Source organism: Erythrolamprus reginae, chromosome 1 (genome assembly GCF_031021105.1).
Source record: "Erythrolamprus reginae isolate rEryReg1 chromosome 1, rEryReg1.hap1, whole genome shotgun sequence".
Classification (NCBI taxonomy): Eukaryota; Metazoa; Chordata; class Lepidosauria; order Squamata; family Dipsadidae; genus Erythrolamprus; species Erythrolamprus reginae.
The window spans coordinates 125,063,465-125,083,996 of record NC_091950.1 but is presented as its reverse complement, the minus strand read 5'-3'; the positions used below and the strand labels follow the sequence as shown (position 1 = coordinate 125,083,996).

General features: G+C 40.7%; 1 protein-coding gene across 26 annotated transcripts in view; it reads left to right on the top strand.

Moving 5' to 3' along the window:
- Positions 1-20,532, top strand: part of SOX6 (SRY-box transcription factor 6) — a 546,353-nt gene that overhangs the window by 465,581 nt on the left and 60,240 nt on the right. For all 26 annotated transcript variants that reach the window (XM_070764091.1, XM_070764122.1, XM_070764035.1 and 23 more), the window contains 3 exons: positions 6,606-6,755; positions 15,225-15,405; positions 19,403-19,593. In XM_070764091.1, coding sequence (XP_070620192.1) covers positions 6,606-6,755; positions 15,225-15,405; positions 19,403-19,593 — 522 coding nt within the window. The remainder of the gene's footprint in view (positions 1-6,605; positions 6,756-15,224; positions 15,406-19,402; positions 19,594-20,532) is intronic.

The following is a 20,532-nucleotide window of genomic DNA, read 5'->3' as shown; positions in this document are numbered from 1 at the left end:
GGCCGCAACTGGTGCACCAGGCGAACCTGGGCAAACGCCCCCCTTGCCACAGCTGAAAGATGTTTCTCTAATGTGAGCAAATATAGAAACATTGATATTTACAATATATACATTCGTACCAGGTAACATACGTTCAAATGAGATGTTAAATACATAAAATGTGCAAGGGAAAAATGCCTAAAACCCATTATTTCATGTTTCTCCTTCTATCAGAACAAAATTTAAAAGTATGTAACTTAATCCACTTAATAACTTTTAAACCATTTCAAACCATGTATGCTGTCTTCTATCTTCAAATAATATATGCAATTGTAAATGGGATTTATCATTTTTTTCAAAGAACCCAGATGCTGAGCAGAAAGCTATTTTTCTAACAAGAGCATCTGGCTCCCTTGGCAGGCTCTTGGAAACAGTTTTGTAGTTGCCTCTGAATTGTCACACAGTTAAGTTGCTGATTAGTTTTTAGCTTCTTTTAAAATTGCCTCCATTTGCAGGGACACAGATTAAATTCAATTCAATTCAATTTATTAGATTTGTATGCCGCCCCTCTCCGAAGACTCGGGGGTGGCTCACAACAATAAAAACAGTATAACAATGGAACAAATCTAATAATAAAATTACATTAAAAAACCCCAACAATTTAAAAACCATACAACACATACATACCAAACATAAAATATAAGAAAGCCTGGGGGAGATGTCTTAATTCTCCCATGCCTAGCGATATAGGTGGGTCTTGAGTAACTTGCGAAAGACAAGGAGGGTGGGGGCCATTCTAATCTCCGGGGGTAGTTGATTCCAGAGGGCTGGGGCTGCCACAGAGAAGGCTCTTCCCCTGGGGTCCACCAAACGACATTGTTTGGTTGACGGGACCTGGAGAAGGCCAACTTTGTGGGACCTTATCGGCCGCTGGGATTTGTGCAGTAGAAGGCGGGTCCAGGGGTATTCTGGTCCAATGCCATGAAGGGCTTTAAAGGTCATTATCCCTCATGTCATGATCTTTACATTTAAAGGAATTGAATGCTCCTGGGAGTGTCCATCGTTAAGGATCCAAAAAAGTTTATTTTAAAAAAAACCTCATGCCATTCTAAATTTGTAAGACTGGGATTGAAAGCGATGGTTAGGATCACTAGGAAACAATCTGGGCCCCTGAAGCCTCAAAAATTTTGCGAGATTGAAATAGCTACTTTATTTTACAAGTGTGTTTTTGAAATCATTTTGGTTCACCTTAGCCTGGTGTACTCATAATTCATGAAAGTAAGTAGCAAATATGCAGGATCTTCTTGCCTTTTTGTCTGTCCACAGGGTTCAGGAGACCCTCCAGAGGCCTGGGGAGAGCGAAAAATAGCCAAATGGGCCAACCGGAAGTTGTGAAATGAACTTCTGTTTGGGCTGTTGGGACATTTTTTTGCCGTCCCCCATGCTTCAGGAGGCTTTCCTGAAGTTTGGTGATAGCAAAAATGGTCAAAAAGAAGGCCAAATTCAGCTGGCCAGCACATACATGCCCTATGTCACTGGAGCTGACATAGGGCACCACCTCGCATGCCCTCAGATATAGCTCCGCATTCTACCTGTGGCACATGTGCGATTGTGTTGTGAGCCGCCCCGAGTCCACGGAAAGGGGCGACATACAAATCTAATAAATAAATAAATAGATTCATGATCACTGTTATAGGTTGTCTGTCAGATACATTGTCTTGTTCCTTTTCTAATTTTTTAAGTTAGTCTTGTTGCTGTTGTGTATTAGTCCTTATTATACCCTTCTAACTTTAATATATGGGATATGGGTCCAAAGACGGACTACAAGAATGGTGGAAGGTCTTAAGCATAAAACGTATCAGGAAAGACTTAATGAACTCCATCTGTATAGTCTGGAGGACAGAAGGGAAAGGGGGGACATGATCGAAACATTTAAATATGTTAAAGGGTTAAATAAGGTCCAGGAAAGTGAACACAAGAACAAGGGGACACAATCTGAAGTTAGTTGGGGGAAAGATCAAAAGCAACATGAGAAAATATTATTTTACTGAAAGAGTAGTAGATCTTTGGAACAAACTTCCAGCAGACGTGGTAGATAAATCCACAGTAACTGAATTTAAACATGCCTGGGATAAACATATATCCATCCTAAGATAAAATACAGAAAATAGTATAAGGGCAGACTAGGTGGATCATGAGGTCTTTTTCTGCCATCAGTCTTCTATGTTTCTATGTTTCTATAGTATCAAACAATAAATAAACATGATTCCCACATTTAATTTCAGAATTCAACTAAATCGCATCTACAAGTTTATTTTTTTTCTTTATAAAATGTCACCTTTTGGCTAAAACATTTGACATACGCACATATATACACGCACAAATATATAGATTAATTCACATAGAATGTTTAATAGACAATCCTCCAGAGATTCTTCAGTGTCTATCATCACTTATTGTTTCAGAGTTTGCCTCAAATGTAAAGCAAAAGCAGGTTTTATTTATTTGTTCTGAAAATATTATTGCACCAACCATGAACTATGATTGGTATTTTATGAACCAATAAAAATACAGTAGGAGAAGGTACAACTATTAAAAATTAAAAATTGCTCTGAAAACAGCAGTTAAGACTCCTGACATTCAGAGATGATTAACCCATGATAAAATTAATGATGTTGTAGTAGCTTAAAAGAGCTACGAAGAGCTGTTACGAAGAGCTGTGAAGTTAACATTGCAATGGAAAATATTTCTGTTGAAGTATCAAATGTAAATATGCATGTGGAACCTTGATCACTATTTTAGTCACTGAAATTAGATTGAGTGCCAGTGGCCAATGTTCCCTCTAATTTTTTTTTTGGTGTGGGCGGAAAAGTATAGTGTCTGAGCGGCAGTCCCCTTGGGACCGGGTGGCATAGAAGTATGTATGTATGCATGCATGTATGCATGCATGTATGCATGCATGTATGTATAAATGAATAAATAAATAAATAAATAAATAAATACGTTCTTTTTTATTAAAATAAATTAATAATAAAACAAAACCAAAATCTATTACTATTAAAACTAAAACAACCAGCAAAACCAAAAAACATAACTATTAATAAGAACAGGTGAGGGCTGGGGGTTTTTCTCTGTTATTATTTAAGTGCTTTTACCATATGCTTTAAATCAAGAGTCACGTGTCTCTCTGTTTCTCGCTCTTTCCTGTCATTCTCTGCCTCAATCATTTTCTCATTTCTCTTTTTTCTCCCCTTTTTTCTATCATTTCTCTCTCTCTTCCTTCCACTCTTCTTTCTCTCTCTTGCTTTCTCTCTTTCTCTCTCTCTCTTGCTTTTTTCTATCATTTCTCTCTCTCTTCCTTCCACTCTTCTTTCTCTCTCTTGCTTTCTCTCTTTCTCTCTCTCTCTTGCTTTCTTTCTCTCTCTCACTCTCTTCATTCCTCTCTCCTCTCTCTCTCTTTCTTTCTTGCTCTCTCTCTCTTTTTCTCACTTTCTGTCTCCCTCTCTCCTTTTATCTTGCTCTGTCTGTTGCTCTGTCTCTCTCTCTCTCTTGTTCTCTTTCTCTCTCTGGTTTTCTTTCTTTCTCTCTCTCTTGCTTTCTCTCACACACTCTTTCTCTCTTGTTTTCTTTCTCTCACACACACTTTCTCTCTCTTGTTCTCTCTCTCTTGCTATCTCTCTTTCTCCTCCCTCTTTCTCTCTCTCTCTCTTTCTCCTTTTCTCTCTATCTTGCTCTGCCTGTTGCTCTCTCTCTCTCTCTCTCTTGTTCTTTCTTTCTCTCTCTTCCTTTCTTCTCTGCAGAGGCCGGCGAAGGTTTTTCTTAGTTTGAATGTTCCGGGCGGGCTGGCAAGAGGATGGGGAGTGTGTGCCTGACATTCAAACTAATCTTCGCCGGCCTCTGGTGTGAGAAAAATGCCTGCCCCGCCTCTCCTGCAGCCCCTTTGCTGACAGCCGGGACGAAAGCGCTCTCGGCAAAGGGACTGTGAGAGGGGGTGGGGGCGGGCATTCCCAAAGCATTCGGAGCGGCTAGCGGCCCGGATCAGGAGGACGAGAAGCCGCAGCCGCCAGCGCCACTGCAGCCACTGCTGCGGGAGGAGCCGCACCCTAAGGTGGGAAGCAGAGGAGGAAAAAGAGGGGCGGATTGGGTGGGCGGGGGGCAGTGTCGATAAGCCAGGGGCGGGAGGGGGCTGGAGGCCCTGGGGGGCGGGGGCAGTCGCGGCTCCTTGCGCAGCCTTGGAAAAGGGTGCGCGGGGGGGGGGGTTGGGTATGCAGCCGCGTAGCTGTGCACCTTAGAGGGTACATTGCCAGTGGCTAATATAATCACAGTTCTTCACCAAACAGCAGAATACAGCCATTATGCAAAACACTGAAATGAGGGTTATTTTTTAGTCAACAAAAGAGTATCTCTTTGCAAGGCTATAAAATGCTTTGAAATTCTGGACTACTTAACAATTACATATTTCATGATCCTGAAAACCAGGTTATATGAAGTGAATTTCATAATGAATAGTGATATAGAAGGCTCTGTGTGATTCTGTTTTAGCCTTGTGTCTCTTGAGATCATGATCGACATGTTGCCTTATTTGAGGATAAATTGCCTCTGAAAAATATTGCTCTTGGTCTGAGAATGACTCAGTGCCTTGCTTTGACATTCTTGGATAAATTTGCCCAAAGTATAAAAGTTCATTTGGTCATGCACTTTCTTTTCTGAATCCTTATTAAGTATGTCTAAAGACTCTCTCACATAACACAGCTGACACAAGGAGATCTGAGATATGCCTTGAAGAAGACAAAGTGAGAAAATGGAACCTTCAGTTTAGGTACATTCTGGCTTGTTCTTGGGGCAAGACGTGACATCTGAATCATGGCAGGGAACACATTTTGTTAATAAAAGTCGTAAACTGAGAAAACATTGCCTACCCCTTCAGTGTTCTGTTCCCAAGTAAAGAGTGTCTGTAGATGGATCGTGGCATTTGTCACAGCAATATAAACTATATAAGGAAAAGAGAAGCACAACTTTTTAAAAATAAACAAATAAGCACAGACCCAGCTATATAAATATATGTCCTCTTTCTCACAAGATCACATTTCGCCCCAGAATTGTGTTCTTCTATTATTGGTAATCCACTGTAGCTTGTCTATAAAATAATATACTTAGGAACTTTGAAATTGCTCATCAATAATATTCTTGTCTTTGAAATTAATAAAAAACGATACTAGGAATATAGTATTTGTTTGTTTGTTTATTATTTTATTTGTTTGTTTGTTTGTTTGTTTATTTATTTATTTATTTATTCATTCATTCATTCATTCATTCATTTATATGCTGCCCCTCTCTGAGGACTCAAGGCGGCTTAAAACATATAAAAAAGAAGTAAATATCTTAAATCCAATTTAAAAATTAAATTAATGAGTCTAAAATCTCAGTTTCTTATAAATCAATCAGTTTATTTTTTTTGGGGAAAAAAAATATTACTTTTCAAAAAAATCAATCACTTTTATTCAAACAATCAAGCATACATTCCATTCATCGGCCAGGGGCTGATATCTAATGGCCCCAGGCCTGTTGGCACAAATGGGTCTTCAAGCTCTTGTGGAAGGCGAGGAGGGAGGGGGCAGTACAAATCTCCTGGGGGGAGCTGTTTCCAGAGGCCAGAGCCCCCACAGAGAAGGCTCTTCCCCTAGGTCCCGCCAATGCGCATTGTCTAGTTGACGGGATCTGGAGAAGGCCGACTCAGTGGATTCTGACCGGTCGCTGGAACTCATGTGTAAGTAATCTGGTCCAATGCCATGCAAGTCTTTATAGGTCATAACTAACACTTTGAATTGCGTTCAGAAACCATTGCAGCCTGTGGAGTGCCGGAGAAACATGGGCGTACCTAGGCAGACCCATGACTGCTCGCCCAGCTGTATTCTGCACAATCTTTCTGAACGCTCTTCAAAATATATTTTGTTTGCAAACAAACAAACAAACAAACTATAGAGCATGTGATTTCTGTGCATGAAAAAGACTGGGATCGGAGGAGCAACAGCCACAGTTTTCATCGAAATCTTTAATTTAGCAAATTCTTACGTTATGTATTCTCTCTGAGTAGGGTCTTTGTGACACAGTAGCTGAATTTAGAATGAACAGACTAGAAAGACTGGTGATGCCAGATCTAGGTGGATTTCATGCAAGGTCACAAAAGATGATCACGTGACCCTGGGGCACTGCAGTCTTCATAAATATGAGTCAGTTGCCAAGCATCTGGATTTTGGTCATGTGACTACGGGGATGCTATAATGGTCATAAAAGTGAAAAATGGTGATAAGTCACTTTTTTCAATTCATTGTAAATGAATTGTTGTAGGTCAAAGACTACCTGCAATTGTAGATCTTCAAGTCAGAAAAAACATTGCAAGGCATTAAAATCAAAATGTTAATCAAAGGCATTAAAATCAAAATTGTTGGTATGATGCCCAGAGTTTGTTAGGGTTTTTTTCCCCTTGTGCCCCTTAATCCAGAAGGGTCCATACCTTTCATCATGCTGGTTAGAGGGTGTGACGGTCCAGGTCCAGGAACACAAAATACACTTAGGAATCTCTGCTCCAGGGCTCCTAAACGAGAAAAGCTCTTCTTGTTTTGCAGCAACTCTATGCCGCTCAGTTGGCCACCATGCAGGTATCGCCTGGCACCAAGATGCCTTCCACGCCTCAACCGCCAAATACGACAGGGACGCTCTCACCAACTGGGATGAAAAACGAAAAGAGAGGGACCAGCCCTGTAACTCAAATTAAGGTATTGACTTAGTTTGTTCTCCTGAATATTCCAGCTGCATGCAGAGGACTTCTCGATTCCCTGTCCTTTTTTAGCATTGCTTCATTTGACATAAGGATACTGTATGTAAGCATGAATTTATATTATTATAGAGCCGTGGTGGCGCAGTGGTTAGAATGAAATAGTGCAGGCTAATTCTGCCCCCCTGCCAGCAGTTCAATTCTTACCAGCTCAAGGTTGATTCAGCCTCCCATCCTTCTGAGGACCCAGATTGTTGGGGACAATATGCTGATTCCGTAAACCGCTTAGAGAAGGCTGTAAAACACTGTGAAGTCTAAGTGCTATTGCTATTATACAGAAAGAGGCCATCTGGATGAAACAAGGACAGGTTTTCCTCATTTTTAAAGGAACTGCTTCTGTTGCTATTACTGAAAGATGTGTTTTGTCCTGTCAGAATATATAAAAAATAATAATTTTGTCTACAAGAACATCTGTTTAATTTCATTAAACTATTGATTGGTCACTGCATGTTGTCATTATTGCATGTTGCCATAATACATTCATTATCTTCATTTGTTAATTTGCCATAATACATTCGTTTTTCGCTGATAAAATCGCTCGGATCCGGGCCGACCTCGACTCCAATTGTGAAACAGAGTCGACTGACAATGAGTCAGTCGAGGTGACTGGGGCTAAACGTCTTTGTCCATCTGTCTGGGGGGGAGTTTGACTTGGTGACACCTGATGAAGTGGACAAGGCCATTGGAGCTGTGAGTTCCGCCACCTGTTTACTGGATCCGTGTCCCTCTTGGCTGGTTTCGGCCAGTCGAGGGGTGACACGGAGCTGGGTCCAGGAGATTGTCAACGCCTCCTTGGGGGGGGGGTCCTTTCCGCCACTTTATAAGGAGGCGGTTGTGCGCCCCCTCCTCAAGAAGCCTTCCCTGGACCCAGCCGTGCTTAATAACTACCGTCCAGTCTCCAACCTTCCCTTCATGGGGAAGGTTGTCGAGAAGGTGGGTGGCACTTCAACTCCAGCGGTCCTTGGATGAAGCCGATTATCTAGGTCCTCAGCAGTCTGGATTCAGGCCCGGCTACAGCACGGAAACTGCTTTGGTCGCGTTGATGGATGATCTCTGGCGGGCCCGGGACAGGGGCTTGTCCCTCTGTCCTGGTGCTCCTTGACCTCTCAGCGGCTTTCGATACCATCGACCATGGTATCCTTCTGCGCCGGCTGGAGGGGTTGGGAGTGGGAGGCACTGTTCTTCAGTGGTTCTCCTCCTACCTCTCCGGTCGGTCGCAGTCGGTGTTAGTGGGGGGTCAGAGGTCGACCCCGAGGTTTCTCCCTTGCGGGGTGCCTCAGGGGTCGGTCCTCTCCCCCCTGCTATTTAATATCTACATGAAACCGCTGGGTGAGATCATCCAAGGGCATGGGGTGAGGTATCATCAATATGCCGATGATACCCAGTTGTACATCTCCACCCCATGTCCAGTCAACGAAGCAGTGGAAGTGATGTGCCGGTGCCTGGAGGCTGTTGGGGCCTGGATGGGTGTCAACAAACTGAAACTCAACCCAGACAAGACGGAGTGGCTGTGGGTCTTGCCTCCCAAGGACAATTCTATCTGTCCGTCCATTACCCTGGGGGGGGAATTATTGACCCCCTCAGAGAGGGTCCGCAACTTGGGCGTCCTCCTCGATCCACAGCTCACATTAGAAAAACACCTTTCAGCTGTGGCGAGGGGGGCGTTTGCCCAGGTTCGCCTGGTGCGCCAGTTGCGGCCCTATTTGGACCGGGAGTCATTGCTCACAGTCACTCATGCCCTCATCACCTCGAGGCTCGACTACTGTAACGCTCTCTACATGGGGCTACCTTTGAAAAGTGTTCGGAAACTTCAGACCGTGCAGAATGCAGCTGCGAGAGCAATTATGGGCTTCTCCAAGTATGCCCATATCACTCCAACACTCCGCAGTCTGCATTGGCTGCCGATCAGTTTCCGGTCACAATTCAAAGTGTTGGTTATGACCTATAAAGCCCTTCATGGCACCGGACCAGAATATCTTCGGGACCGCCTCCTGCCGCACGAATCCCAGCGACCGGTTAGGTCCCACAGAGTTGGCCTTCTCCGGGTCCCGTCGACTAAACAATGTCGTCTGGCGGGACCCAGGGGAAGAGCCTTCTCTGTGGGGGCCCCGACCCTCTGGAACCAGCTCCCCCCTGAGATTAGGATTGCCCCCACCCTCCCTGCCTTTCGTAAACTCCTTAAGACCCACCTTTGCCGTCAGGCATGGGGGAACTAAAACACCTCCCCCTTGCCCATGTTGTTTTGTTGATTGATTGACTGTGTGCCTGTTTTTTATATATACTGTTTTTTTTTTTGTTTTTTTTTTTGTTTTTTGTTTTTTTATGAGATTATTAATTTCAATTGGAATCTGGATGGGTGGGCATTGGATTTGGTATTGTGTACTGTACTGTTTTTTTATTATTGTTGTGAGCCGCCCCGAGTTTGCGGAGAGGGGCGGCATATAAATCCAATAAACCTAAACCTAAACCTAAACCCATTTTCCTCATTTGCTATTGTATGTTAGAATACATTCAGGATGCTAACAAGAATCTTCATAATCTATCATGCCTGAGAGCTGCACTATATATATTTCTGGGGACGTTTCGACGAGGTCTCACTCGTCATCTTCAGGCTGGTGTTTCTGTCCTTGTCTAAGGCGAACATGCCACCCCTCTCAGCAGACTCGGGGCGGCTCACAGCAACAATAACAAACAATATACAATACAAATCTAATATTACAAAGTTTTACAATGATTTTTAAAAATCATGCACACAACATACCATACATAAACTATATAGACCTGGGGAAGATGTCTCAGTTCCGGTGGGTTTTTAAAAGTTTACGAAAGGCAAAGAGGATGGGGGCAATCCTAATCTCTGGGGGGAGCTGGTTCCAGAGGGCCGGGGCCGCCACAGAGAAGGCTCTTCCCCCAGGTCCCGCCAGACGACATTGTTTAATCAACGGGACCTAGAGAAGGCCAACTCTGTGGGACCTGACTGGTCGCTGGGATTCGTGCGGCAGAAGGTGCTGCCTTAATCAATGGGTTCTGGAGTGTGCCCATTCCAGTTGATCTCACTAGTTGAAACATATAAAGACAGCAGTCCCTTAAATAGCTTGGCCCTGTGCCATGAAGGTCTTTATAGGTGACAATCAACAGATTGAACTGAACCCATGCAATTCTCAAAATAGTTGGGATACATGAACATACCATGATATGCCCATTATTTCATGCACCATGCATTCTGGACTAGCTATAGCATCTTAGTTATCTTCAAATGCAGGTTCATGTAGAGCACCCTAGAGTAGTCTCATTATGAGGTGACTGAAGGCATTAATGAAGGGCTTCCTGGTCACAGAAGGAGAGCTACTGTCACACCAAAAGTACCTGTACAAAGATCTTCTTGGCTACTACCTGATTTTTAAGCAGTAGCTGTGAATCCATAAAGCCCCCTCAGTTTGGATGCCAATCTCACATGGGAAAATATAATGCTATGAAGGATAAAGACCCCTCATTAAAAAGCCAGTTTGGTCTAATGGTTAAGCCACCAAGTAAGAAAGTAAGAGACTGTGAGTATAAGTCCCATTTTAGCCAGGAAAGTTAGCTGGGTGACCTTAGGCCCGTCACTCTTTTTCAGCCCAATTCACCTCACAGTTGTGGGCAAAATAAGAGGAGGGAGAAGGTGTGTTGGATACGTTTGCTGTTTTGAGTTATTTGTACAAATAATAAAAGAAAGAAAGAAAGAAAGAAAGAAAGAATTTGGAAACATAATATTTTTTGATATTAATAAAATTAGCTAATTTCCTTGAATCTTCAGGTTTGAGTTGTCCATTTCATCATAGGTTTTTACTATTTGCTTGATAAAATGACAAAAAAATCCATTTGCATTTGAACAGGTATATTCTTGTTGCACTCTGCAAATACTAATTTATCCTTATTTTACATATTTTGAAAAAAGTGCTTACATTGTTGGTTTTGTAAGGGTATGTGTGTGTGCTTGTGTTAAAAAATGCTCTTGTATTATTTGCGTGGAAAGGTTATTGTTTAATCTTCTATAAGGTGACTACCATCTTATTTATGCTTAGCTGCAGTAAATTGGGCAAGACCCATTCTGAATAGATATGCAAAGAATAGATTTGTTCAAGTAATTCCCTTGTTTAATTCTGCACAGACATGCATGGAGTAGCACCCTTGCTTATTTCTGAAGGCAGACTTATTTGAAAGTCTGATTTGGTTGATCTTCCCAAAGGCCTATTTACAGCCTGACAAACAAGCTACATAGTGGGTCTATTTGTTGGACAAAAGATATTGTGTGTAATGTATGAAACCTGTCTCTGAAATATCTATGTACCTGTATTGAATTCTGAAATGTTGTCATATAGTTTTGCATATGTCTTCATTGCTCATGTGAAATGTGCTGTCTGATTTGAGTAAGAATGAGCAATGAAATAAACGCTTGGCCTTATTGCCTTGCACCCAAAAGCCCAATTGGGCTTATTATCAGGGAATGTCTTATTTTGGGGAAAACATGGGACTACCAACACTGAAGGGTATAATTCCTATATAACAATAAAACTAAACTATCATGAAAATGCAGTGTTATAAAAATGGCTTAGTTTTGAATTGCCCTTTTCAATAAATTTCCTGCTGTAAGATGTGCTGTGTGCAATTTTGACAGCAAGAAAAATGCCAGTGATAAGATAATAGAGAGTATTATTGTATTCTTTCATATATTTCTTAGCTTTGAAGTCTTCAGTTCTGCCTGCTAAAATATAGATGATGCACCTTTCTATCTAGCATATCTCAGCTTTGGGCATACTTTAAATGAAAAAGCCAGGTTGCCAGGTTCTTTTCACTTTAATTACAGAAACTCAGTATTCTGCTATCCCCAAAATGCTGTGACTAGCTGATTGCTAACAGATTCCGTAGCAGGTACAAGCTCTCTGAAGAACAGCAAAAGGTAGTATTGTAAAGAGGAACACTAGATCAAAAGAACAAGTTCTTTCCATTCTTGCGTTTCCAAAAGTACCGGTAGGAGAACAGATTTTTTGATGGATGTTCTTCAATCTAATGTCTTAATTATTTAGTTATTGGATTTAAATCTGCCCTTTAAAAGGCAACAATAATATAAATTATAGGTACATGACAATGAAACCAAAATACAGATAAAATCCCAATGTTCAGTAAAACAAAATAAATGAACAATTATGTCTAATGGTTAAAAGCTTGGCAGAAGAGATGTCTTTTAGCACCTCCAAAGGTTTTAAGGGCCAAATCCATCTCCTTAGGGAGCACATTCTTCATCTGGGAATCACATAGGAAAAATTATCATACCAAATGGATATAATTCTAGCACTGAAAATATCTTCAAAGCGGTTCATCGATAAGACCAGGAAGGTTTCTTATAATTTGTGTTCCTATGCAAAACAGAATACTGAAGTAGCCTTAAGAAGGAATTCAGTATTTTATGTAAATATCAGTTTAGGATAGTTAGAAGGGAAGGGAAGAAAAAAATTAAGATGATCCTGCTTTGGTACCCTAAGAGGGTCAAGAGAATCTCTCTCAGATTTTCAAGATTATTCTATGGCAATAAAGCAGGGGTGAAATCCATCAGGTTCTGGCAGGTTCTGGAGAACCAGTAGCGGAACTTTTGAATTGTTCAAAGAACCAGTAAATACCATCTCTGGCTGGCCCCAGAGTGGGGTGGGAATGGAGATTCTGCAATATTCTTCCCCTGCCATGCCCACAGAACCAACAGTTTAAAAAAAATTGGATATCACCGCTACAATAAAGTAACATTCCTGATATTTCTTTCCTGAACTCGCATACTTCAAAAGGCTGACAGATAGTCAGGACTTAGTGTTTAAGGTCTTGAAAGTCAGGGCCAAAACCTTGTATGGTCCAGCGGCAACTGTGAGTTAATCATTAGTGATGGGCGAACCCAACGGTCGCAGAATTCGGTACGGACCGGAATTGTGCGGGTTCAGTTCACCCATCACTATTAATCATGGTTTTTTCCATATAGGATTGATATCATCCCTATCGTTTTTCTAATCTGGCTGTCATATTTTGCACCAATAACAATTTCTAGGTGTTTTTCAAGAATGCTTCCACATGCAATAATGAAGGTGATTGACATCGAAAGTATAGGTAATTGATATTAAATCTGACTAACTCAGGAAGAGTCACAGCTGGAAAAGAGTTCCTTGACACAACCACCATTTATAAATTCAAGGACAGTTTGGGATCATCCATAAGCTGCAAAGACTGTTCTTTCTGTGCAAACACAAAGTTACCCTGAGCAAACTTTATTTCAACTCAAAGAACTTTTTTTTTAATCAACACACCCTCAATCTTTTTGGGTTTAATTTCAGTTTGCTTTCTGTCACCTGGTTGAATACTGAGGCTGGACAATATTGTACTTATTACTCTCCTGGATTAGAAGATAAAAAGATTAGAAGAACAGAGCATCATTGGCCTATTGATAGCATCCAGTTCAAAAACTCTTACACAGAAGTTACACAAACTGAGCAACACTCTGTCATAATTTGAAAATCATGAATTTGTTTTTTGCCCTCTCCAGGGTTCAAGAAAGCCTCTAGAGCCTGTGGATGGTGAAAAATGGGCCCAATGGGCCTATCTTCCAGTAGGCCCATTGAGCCTGTTTTTGTCCTCCACAGGCTCTGGAGGCTTTCCTGAAGGCTGGGGAGGGCAAAAATGCATTCAAAACTGGCCCCACCACACATGTGCGCAGACCTCACTGAAGCCTCCAAGCTTCCAGTAGGCTGGTTGGGCTGTTTTTTGCCCTCCTCAGGCTTCAGGAAAGCCTCCAGAGCCTGTGGATGGAAAAGAAATGGCCCAAGGAGCCTACCAGACTTTCTGAAGCCTACAGAGGGCAAAAATGGCCCAATGGGCCTAACTTCCAGTAGGCCCATTGAGCCATTTTTCATCCTCCATAGGCTCCGGACCCTTTCCTGAAGTATGGGGAGGGTGAAAATGATCTCCACCTGCCCTCCAAAGGCTGAAAATCAGCTAACCAGTGTGTGCATGTATGCTGGAACTGACATAGGGCAATGGCATGCGTGCCCTTTGATATCCTGCTAGATTTCTAGACATGATGGGTGGCACATAAATCTAATAAATAAATATAATTTCAATAGAATGTTTTTTTCTTCATTTCTTTCAAAAAAAAATCTAGCAGGATATCAAAGGGCACGCATGCCATTGCCCTATGTCAGCTCCAGCATACATGTATGCACTGGTTAGCTGATTTTCAGCCTTTGGAGGGCAGGTGGAGATCATTTTCACCTTCCCCATACTTCAGGAAAGGGTCCAGAGCCTATGGAGGATGAAAAATGGGCTCAATGGGACCACCATGTCTAGAAAAGTCTTTATTTGAAAAGTCTTGTGTTTATTTGCAGAACCCTTGAGTTATGAAGGACATGCACAGAAGAAAATGTGGGATTCCAGCAGATATCCAAGAGATATGAGTAATTATTCAGTCATACAAGACAGATACATTAAATTATATAAAAAAGTGTTTACTTTAGAAATAGTACAGTCAAGTTAAATAGTCTGGTCATACACATTCAAATCAGTCAATATTTCTCAATACAATAATAATATTACAAACCTGTCTTTGTCTTACATATCATACAAACATTGCAGCTTACAAATACATTAAACTACCATCGAACACAGAGCTTACTACCTCAGTCTCAGTGAATCAGCAGAAAGAATAGAGAGAGAAGAGAGACAGAGAGAATCATGCTTTCTGGCTCCCTCTTATGGCAATTTGCAAAACTACATCTTAAAGCTATTTCAATACGTATTGTTCATTGTTAGCTTGTTTATATATTGCAAACCCAACTGTTTTGTACAGAGTACTAATATCTTTCATAAAACGGAGTGGCAAGAGAATCATAGCTACAGTATATAGAAATAAAACTAAAACAATTAAGTCATCCAATGTTCTTCTTTTAAAATTTTTACCCTAACGCTGCCCTTATTCATGTGCATATTATTAACATACATGCCATATTGTACTTTAAGAAGTTTCCAGCAGACACAGTTAAACACTGCAACATTGCTAGTTAGACTTTTTAAAAAATCATTCTTTGTGAATGCCCTGGGTTAATTTAGATCTCAGAAAACACATTAGGAAATTAAACAGTAATGCAAGCTAATTCAGATTTTAATTTGTCAAAAAGAACGATCTAGCCACATAGTTAATGTAAACAGAGGCACAGCACAGAAGAATTAATGAGGTTTCCCTTTCATTGAATCTTCAAGGAGTGTAGATAATTAGCTTCTTTTGTTATTATTGCAGGAAAATACAGCATTGTCTGGAAGGTGTAAAATAGCTGTGGCTTCCTAAGTGATAATGTGCTTCATTTGTCTTCTAATAATTATTTACATTAAACTCTTCTAGGATGATGCTGCACAGCCACTGAATCTCTCTGCTAGACCCAAGACAGCAGAACCTGTCAAATCCCCGACGTCGCCAACGCAGAGCCTCTTCCCTACGTGTAAAACCAGCCCTGTGAATGTGGGCAATAAAAGCGGAATCCCCAGTCCTATTGGCGCAACTCTAGGAAGAGGATCTTCTCTAGGTACTCAAAAAGGGAACAAATATGGGTCGTTTCAAATAGGGATGAGGAATCTCTAGTCTTCTCTGTGTGTGTGTGTGTATGCACAAAATCAGGTATATTCAAGGTTTCTTAACATTTACAAGGTGTTTGACATTTATTGCATGGAAACACTCTCATTTTTATCAGGCCTTTGATTTTTATTTCATCTCAGTAGATTTACATGGAAAGTAGTCCTTTCGATATACCTTAAAGGGTAAATTAAAGATTTTTTTTTTTAAAAAACCCCATAAATTCTTTGAGTCATGCTCGGCTAGACCACTGGAGTGGGCAGCTATATTAAATATAATCAATCATCATTACAACAACTACAGAGGTTCTGTTCTTTGCATCTGAGGCTGAAAAGGTGTTTCAGATTAAGCATGGCCTTCTTTAAGAAGGTCATATTAAACCTCTGAGGTCCTTCTTAAAGCTGTATCTTTTCCTGGGTTCATATAGTTGCTACTTGTTCCCTGGAGACATTGGCAGCACTTCTATCCTCTTTCGAAAAACTTTCTTACTGTAACTTAAAGGCAATTTTTTCTGGACACAAAAATTTATTTATTTATTTATTAGAATTGTATGCTGCCCCTCTCCGTAGACTTGGGGCGGCTCACAACATACAATAGAACAATTCACAACAAATCTAATAAATTTTAAAAAACATTAAAAAAAACCATTATTAAACCAGACATACACACAGACATACCATAAATAAATTGTATAGGCCCATGGGAGGGGGGAATGCCTCAATTCCCCCATGCCTGACGGCAGAGCTGAGTTTTAAGGAGTTTACGGAAGGCAAGGAGGGTGGGAGCAGTTCTAATCTCTGGGGGGAGCTGGTTCCAGGTAGTCGGGGACGCCACAGAGAAGGCTCTTCCCCTGGGACCCGCCAGACGACATTGTTTAGTCGACGGGACCCGGAGAAGGCCAACTCTGTGGGACCTAATCGGTCACTGGGATTCGTGTGGCAGAAGGCGGTCCCGGAGATATTCTGGTCCGATGCCATGAAGGGCTTTATAGGTCATAACCAACACTTTGAATTGTGACCGGAAATTGATCGGCAACCAATACAGACTGCGGAGTGTTGGTGTAACATGGGCATACCTGGGGAAGCTGATGATTGCTCTCGCAGCTGTATTCTGCACGATCTGAAGTTTCCAAACACTTTTCAAAGGTAGCCCCATGTAGAGAGCATTACAGTAGTCGAATCTCGAGGTGATGAGGGCATGAGTGACTGTGAGCAGTGAGTCCCAGTCCAAATAGGGCTGCAGCTGGTGCACCAGGCAAACCTGGCCAAACCTTCCCCTCGCCACAGCTGAAAGATGGTTCTCTAATGTGAGCTGTGGATCGAGGAGGACGCCCAAGGACGCCAAATTGTCAACAGGGGGGCCAAAAGGTGTAGCTTGAATTGTCACATATGAGCTTCAAATCTCAATTTATTGGCACAGACATTTTATCTATTTATTATTCAAATTTATTTATGCACCCATCTGCCCCAAAGGGGACTTTGGGCAGCACACAGTGGTAAATAAGTCAGCTGATGCAAAACAGATAAAAATCTAAAAAGTCACAGTAATAAGTAGCATCAAAAGCAAAAATATCATGAATAACTCTGTGGAGATTGGTTTATGACTGACTTCATTTAGGGTATTTTCCTGGTCCAAATGCTAACCATTTCCAACCTTGGTAGACAAACAAGTAAATAATAAAGATACTACTGAAAGTGTGAATAATCTGAAAACTCTAATAAAACAAATCAAGGTGTGCAGTGAAAAATTGGAACTAAAATTAAATATAAAGATTACCAAACTAATGACAATAGTCACAACAATCAAATTTAGAATAAGCAATGAATCTGTTAAAGGGCAGAAGCCATCCACCAGTTTAGGATCAAAAGTCAACAGTCAAGGAATAACTGTTAGATATGCTGCAGACTATATGCAGAATAGCAGCATAATGGGAAAAATATTCAGATGACTTGTTATGTCTATATCTACAAAGATCAGAATAGTGCAGGCAATGATATTCTCTAGGATACTTAATGGAAGTGAACACTGGATTTTGAAGAAGTCAGTTTGAAAGAGTATTGACACTTTTGAATGTTGATGTTGAAGAAAACTCCTGAGAATACCATGGATAGCCGACAAAACAAAAACCTGAATCGGTGAACAATCTCCAGGGTTTCACGTAAGGCACAAATGACCACTCTGAAATTATTCTACTTCAGACTTATTATGTGAAGACCTGTAGAGCAGCAGTCCCCAAACTTTGCAACTTGGCGGTCCAGCTGTGGAGAGGAAGGGAAACTGGGCTGCATGAACAGTGAGCTGGCAAGCGCATGTATGCACAGCTCCACTTGCAATGTGCTGGTGAGCACAAGCATGCGTGCAGCCCCATTTGGGTAAACTGAGCTGCACATGCATGAGGTTCCAAATAGGCCCTGGCCCAATAGTGGGCTGTGGCCCAGGGTTTGGGGACCCCTGGTCTAGAGAAGGCTCTGATACTAGGAAAGGTGGAAAGAAAGAGAAGGCCATCAGTAAGATGGACAGTAATGGGTACACTTTTGGAAGATTTGAAGGATCAGGTTAGAGCCAATTCATCCTGGAGAAAACCTATGTGGTTGCTCAGAAATGATACTGATTTGTTGGCACATTATTAATTATTAATATTTCATTAGGTCTGCAGAAGCTGGAATGTAAAGTTTTAATCAACTTTGATGCTTGCTTTTGCTGTCTCGTAGAAGGAGTAATTTCTAAGCACCCCACAAAACAATTATCCAAAAGGCACACTGCATAATCCATAGATATTGAAACCAAATCAAATGTTATCCTGATCAATCTAAAGTCTCAAGAAACCTACCTTAATTGTAGTTTATATATTCCACATTAAACTGTTGTTATGCTTTGATTGAAACATTGACATTTAATCCTTTATATAATTGAACACACCAGTGGAAGTACCAAGTATTTATTCTGCTCCGAGTCCTCGGAGAGGGGCGGCATACAAATCTAATAAATTATTATTATTATTATTATTATTATTATTATTATTATTATTATTATTATTATTATTATTATTATTATTATCCCTATACACTGATCAAAGCTGGAATTAAAATATATTGTTTCAATTTATTTGCAGCTTTGAGTTTATATTGTAGTGATACTGCACAATGATACAGTATGCTGTAAAATGCCATTTCGTGGTTACAACCATCCAAAATTATTCAAAATACACATTAGATTTAAAAGAGCCTTGTAGAAAGTTTGCACCATAGTTGTACCTCATTCTCCATTTCAAAAGTTGTTTCATTAGATGCTTTCTAAAAGATAATAACTTTTTCTTCTTTTTTCCCTCGTCCCCAATCACTGATTATTGTGATAAAAACTGAACTGGACTTATTTTTTTTATATACTACAAGGTTCATGTTTGAACGTAGTTAACATTTGGGGTTAACAATAGTTTTGGGTCGAACTTGTCAGCTTCATAATAGAAAAATAAATGAAACAGCAATCTGTTATATCAGTTAGTACTTGGAAATATTAACCTCTGTAAGAAAACATAATATGAATTTTTCATGAATGTCAGTTAATGAAATAAATTTACGAATACAAAGCAAAAAAACGTGTAGGTGCAATTTGATCCTTTGCACTAGGATTGAAAAATACACTGAAATTCTCCCTTCAAAAGGCATCAAATGTTTTGATTAAATCATTAATATAATAATAATTTTTGTTAATTGCTTCAGGAGAGGTTATCTCTGATTGAACATAGCTCAGGATGGAAAACAAAATTACAGCTGTTGCCCAAATCTAAAATTGCTATTCATTTTAATATTAAAGATACAGGCTTTAATATGCGCAGCAGCTGAAATTACAATGAGTGTGTGTGTATCTGTGTGTCTATGTGTCTGTGTATCCATCTCTTGAAAAGAGGATATTTTAATGCACTCTGTTAACAACAATCCCTTTTTTCCTAGACATCCTTTCGAGTCTTAACTCACCTGCCCTATTTGGGGACCAGGACACTGTAATGAAAGCAATTCAGGAGGCTCGAAAGATGAGAGAACAAATCCAGCGGGAGCAGCAGCAGCAACAGCAGCAACCACATATTGATGGAAAGCTTCCCTCCCTGACTAGTATGGGCCTAAACAACTGTAGGGCTGAAAAGGTAACGCAACAGCTCTTCCACCCTTGTTGCTGCTAAATTTATTTGCAAGGTTCACCTGGTGAATAGCTACTCAATTCCAGAGGCAATTTCAATATTACAATTTTAAATCAATTTTTGGGGTAATGATTGTAATGCAGGTCCTTGAGGGTCTGGGTGGGACAAAAGGTAGAACTCGATTGACCAGGAGAGAGGTAGGCAAAGTTGGCTCTTCTATGACATGTGGAGTTCAACTCCCAGAATTCCTGAGCTAGCATGATTGGCTCAGGAATTCTGGGAGTTGAAGTCCACAAGTCATAGAAGAGCCCACTATACCTACCCCTGGACCAGAATAATATTTTTTCATGAGGAAAGTTTATTCAGGGCTCCAGTGACACTAACAGGGAATGTCATTTCTCGCCCCTTTCTCATTCTGCTCTGTATGAGAATCAATGTATCTAGCCAAAAATGGTGTATTTACTTCCGCATCTCTACTTCACGGAAATTCGACTTTCGCGGGCGGTCTCGGAACGCATCCCCTGCGGAAATCGAGGGAACACTGTATTACTACATGTCTATTTTTCTTCCTATGTATTTGTGTATTGGACAAATGAATGAATAAATAAATAAATAAAAATGTTTCTGCTGCTGTTATGGCTTTGACATTTTTAGTCCCTCTCCTGTTGGTGCAAATAGCAATACAGTGTTCCCTCGATTTTCGCAGGTTCAAACTTCGCGAAACGTCTATACCACGGTTTTTCAAAAATATTAATTAAAAAATACTTTGCAGTTTCCCCCCCTATACCACGGTTTTTCCTGCCCGATGATGTCATATGTCATTGAGAAACTTTCATCTGCCTTTAAAAAACATTTTTTTAAATAAACTTTAATAAATAAACATGGTGAGTAATAATCTAAATGGTTGCTAATGGAATGAGAAATTGCAATTTAGGGGTTTAAAGT